This window comes from Tupaia chinensis, unplaced genomic scaffold, assembly GCF_000334495.1.
Source record: "Tupaia chinensis unplaced genomic scaffold, TupChi_1.0 Scaffold000574_1, whole genome shotgun sequence".
Classification (NCBI taxonomy): domain Eukaryota; kingdom Metazoa; phylum Chordata; class Mammalia; order Scandentia; family Tupaiidae; genus Tupaia; species Tupaia belangeri.
This window is the reverse complement of record NW_006160088.1, coordinates 2,503,886-2,507,589: the sequence shown is the minus strand read 5'-3', so window position 1 is coordinate 2,507,589 and position 3,704 is coordinate 2,503,886. Positions and strand designations below refer to the sequence as shown.

Here is a 3,704-nt window from a genome sequence, read left to right as displayed (position 1 = left end):
GGGGCCGGTGCCTAAAGCTCGGGGCGGCCGGGCCCGGCCCTGCCAGGGCAGAGCGCGGTGGCCACAGGCAGCGCTGTCCTGGCCCTGCGCCGCGCCACCTGAGCCAGGCCCCGCGGGCGCCTTTCCTAGCGGGGCTCTGAAACCTGCGCGGCTTCTCACTCCTGCGCGGGGAGAGGGACCGAGGCCGCTTCGATCCCCTCGACCCCCTCGGTGTGGGTAGGCCTCTGCGGTAACCGGTCACCGCGGCTGGAGAGAAGCGCCCCGTGCTTACTAGGAAGCCTGGCTCAACTCCCACCTACAGCGGCACTGCGCCGGCGCCCTGCCCTCTCACCTGCACCTGGGGACTCCGTGCTGCTCCACGCAGGGGCGTCTCCATCCATTTCCTTCGCAGTGACTCTGAACCTCACACTCACTGGGGTCACGTAGTTCATCTTGCACGTGTTGCTGGAAACCCTGTGGGACTGATGCTACCCCTAAGCCTTCCCCACGCTGGCACGCTTACCCAGCTCTCCATGCAGAATAACCCCTGGCTCCCTGCAGACCTGGTGCCTGTGTGGTGTCTTTGGCCTGTGGTTAGGGTGACGGGGCTGCCACCTGGAGGTTCCTTAGTGGGGTTGCCACTCAGTGTGTCTTGGAGAAGCTCAGCTACAGACATGCCCATGGTGGACTTCAGCACACACAGGCCACTCACACAGACTCCAATCTTGCAGAGCAGAGGAGCTGGCTGCTCAGATCGACAGGCTGCAGCCCAAGGGGCTTGCCCAGCTCTTGGACACAGGCCTCACAGTGCCAGGCCAGAGGCCTGTTGGGGATTAGCAAAGTCACCCACATATGTGTTCAGGAAAGAGAATGTGAGACCATGGTGGACTTCAGCACACACAGGCCACTCACACAGACTCCAATCTTGCAGAGCAGAGGAGCTGGCTGCTCAGATCGACAGGCTGCAGCCCAAGGGGCTTGCCCAGCTCTTGGACACAGGCCTCACAGTGCCAGGCCAGAGGCCTGTTGGGGATTAGCAAAGTCACCCACATATGTGTTCAGGAAAGAGAATGTGAGAGAGCAGGGGGGGGATTAGCAAAGTCACCCACATATGTGTTCGGGAAAGAGAATGAGAGAGAGCGGGGGGACCAGCAGTTAGCATAATGGCTGTCACTGGACTCCCACGTAGTCGACCGTGGTTCAAGTCCCAGACCCGGTGGCTTAAACTCACGCTGGGCACATGTGCGTGTGAGTGTGTGCCCAAGATCCCGAGAAGAGAATGAAGGAGAAGGGATTGTGGTGTGGCCATCCCCCTGGGGGGTGATTTCTCGCTTTCTGTCTCTCTGTCTTTCTGGCAAGCGCACAAGCCCTATAGCCAAAACCTCTGGGGGAGGGGGAAAGAAATTAAAAAAAAAAAAAAAGAGTGAGAGCAGGAAAGTAGAAAGAGAAAGAAAGACGGAGAGAAAGGAAAAGCCACTCCTTCCCAGGAAGGACTTGCAGAGCTGTTTCTGCCTGGTGTCTTGCTAAACTCCCCTCCGCTCTGTGAATGGCTGGACTGGCCGAGCAGGCCAGAGCTCTGGGCTCCTTACCTCAGCGCTCTGGTGCTGGGCGCCTCTGTGCTCCAGGGAGTGAGTGCCCACCCTGTCCATGGCAGACTCAGAGCAGTGTGGGCCTTCCTCTTCACTGAGGCTTACCCTGGAAGAGAAGGCAGAGGGTGCTAGTTTTCCTGGGCCCAGGCAGGACCTCTTCCCTCCAAAGAGTTTTGGACTGTTCCCAGAGAGAGAATTCCTGGGTGGCAGGAACTGTTGGCCAGCCTCCTCTGATTTCCTGTGACTTCTGTGGCCCAAAACAATTCTGTTCAGCCCTGAGTCGTGAATGACTAGTCTGACACTAATCCCTAGTGTTTGCTTGGGAGCCTGAGGTACTGTGGTTCAAGTCGCCTGGTGGGGCTTCCCTATAACCTAGTGATTCAGAGAGCCAGATCCCACTTGGCCAACCCTGGTTCGAATCCTGGCCCCAATGGCTTGAAAAACATGTAGGGTGCATGTGCCTAGGTGCCCCGAATCCCTACAGCTGGAGATGGGGAGAAGGGAATGTGGCATGGCCATGCCCCATTGAGGGGTGCTTCCTTTCTCTCTCTCTTTCTGGATCACACATGCCATCTGGAAATTAAAAAAAAAAAAAGCTGCCCTCTTACCTTTCGGTACACCCAGAGTGTCACCCATCAAAGTGGGCTGTGGCTGTGTCCTCTGCTTCTCACCTGGCCCATGGTGCCAGGAATGGGAAAATGGCTCTGGTCAACGGAGAGAGTCGGGAAATGCCACTTTTCTTGGAGTAGAGCTAGCGCTTCCATGAAAGGGCCTACAGGTGGGGAAGAATAGCTCTCCCACCGAGAGGCAGGCCGGGACATGAGAGTTCTCTGCTGTTTGGGGTCCCCTGCTCGCAATGGCTGCACAGCTGTCTGCTAAACCTTAGGCAAGGACATGGACACTTCCCTGGCTCCCTGATCATGGCCAGAGCTTTTCTGAAACATTCAAACGCGCCTCCGGTGGAACAGAGAGGCGTCTGCACCCAGAGCAGCCAGCTGGCTTGCCAGGTCAGGGGCTGCCAGAGAGCCTTCTCCCTGGTCCTCATTCCTGGCTCCAGTTTCTCCTGGCACTGGCTAAAGAACCTCCGTGCAGAAGGGCAGTTTTAGACTCCTGCCTGTTGAGAAGTTCAGAGGGAAGGAGAGAGAAGGGCCAAGTTTTATATTACTGGCCTTTATAAGGAGATTTTCTTCATGACAAAATGGTGTGTGTTAGGGAGGGTGTAACTTGCAGGTGGCGAACAACACACATCTCAAGGGTATCATTTGTGTATTTTTATATACAGGGCACGTTGTGATCATCACCTGGAGGAAGATAGGGAACTTTCCCGCCACCTCAGAAGTTCCCTCAGGCCAGCAGGTGGTCTGGAGAAGGCTGACCATGTTTGAGTCTGGACTTGGTGGCTTGCTTTCTCACTTGCCCTCTCTCAGTCTCTCTCTTTATCTGGTGAGCACATATGTCCTATAGCAAATTAAAAAAATATAATAATAATAAATAAAACAGAATAAATAATTATTTGAACTCTTCAGTTAATACCTGTCCTGAGGGACTAGTAGGTGGCGTAATAGTTATGACGCTGGACTCCCATGTAGTCAACTGTGGTTCAAGTCCTGGACCTGGTGGCTTAAAACTCACACCAGGCGTGTGTGCGTGCGTGCCCAAGATCCCAGGAGGAGAATGGAAGAGAAGGGATTGTGGTGTGGCCATCCCCCCTGGGGGGTGATTTCTTGCTTTCTGTCTCTCTATCTCTCTGGTGAGCCCTTAGGCCTTATAGCAAAATTCTCTCTTAAAAAAAGGTGCTGGACACTCCCACATGGCCGACCATGGTTCGAGTCCCAGACCTGGTGGCTTGGTTTCTCAGTTTCCCTCTCTCTCTCTATTTCTCTCTCCGTGTCTTTCTCTGATCAAATTAAGAATAAATGAATAAATAAATAAAATTAAATAAAAAAGTAATTATTTAAAAAAAAATAGAAAAACCCCCACCTGTCCTGAAAGGTAACTCATATTCTGTCACCATCAGTTAACTTTGTCTGCTTTGAGCTTCGTCTAATGGAACCTCTGACGTACATTTTTGTCTCTAGTTTCCTCTGCAAGGCATGCTTTTACTATTCATTGGGCTTGGACCAACCCCTAGTATGG

The 3,704-nt window shown here is 53.7% G+C and overlaps 1 protein-coding gene across 1 annotated transcript in view; it reads right to left on the bottom strand.

Annotated features, from left to right (window-relative positions):
- FOXL2 (forkhead box L2) overlaps positions 1–431 on the bottom strand; it is an 8,942-nt gene extending 8,511 nt beyond the window's left edge. The window contains exons 1-2 of the mRNA XM_006158196.3: positions 332–431; positions 99–246 (exon numbers count right to left, since the gene is read on the bottom strand). Of these exons, the coding sequence (XP_006158258.2) occupies positions 99–246; positions 332–431 (248 nt within the window). The remainder of the gene's footprint in view (positions 1–98; positions 247–331) is intronic.
- Positions 432–3,704: the final 3,273 nt, after the last annotated feature.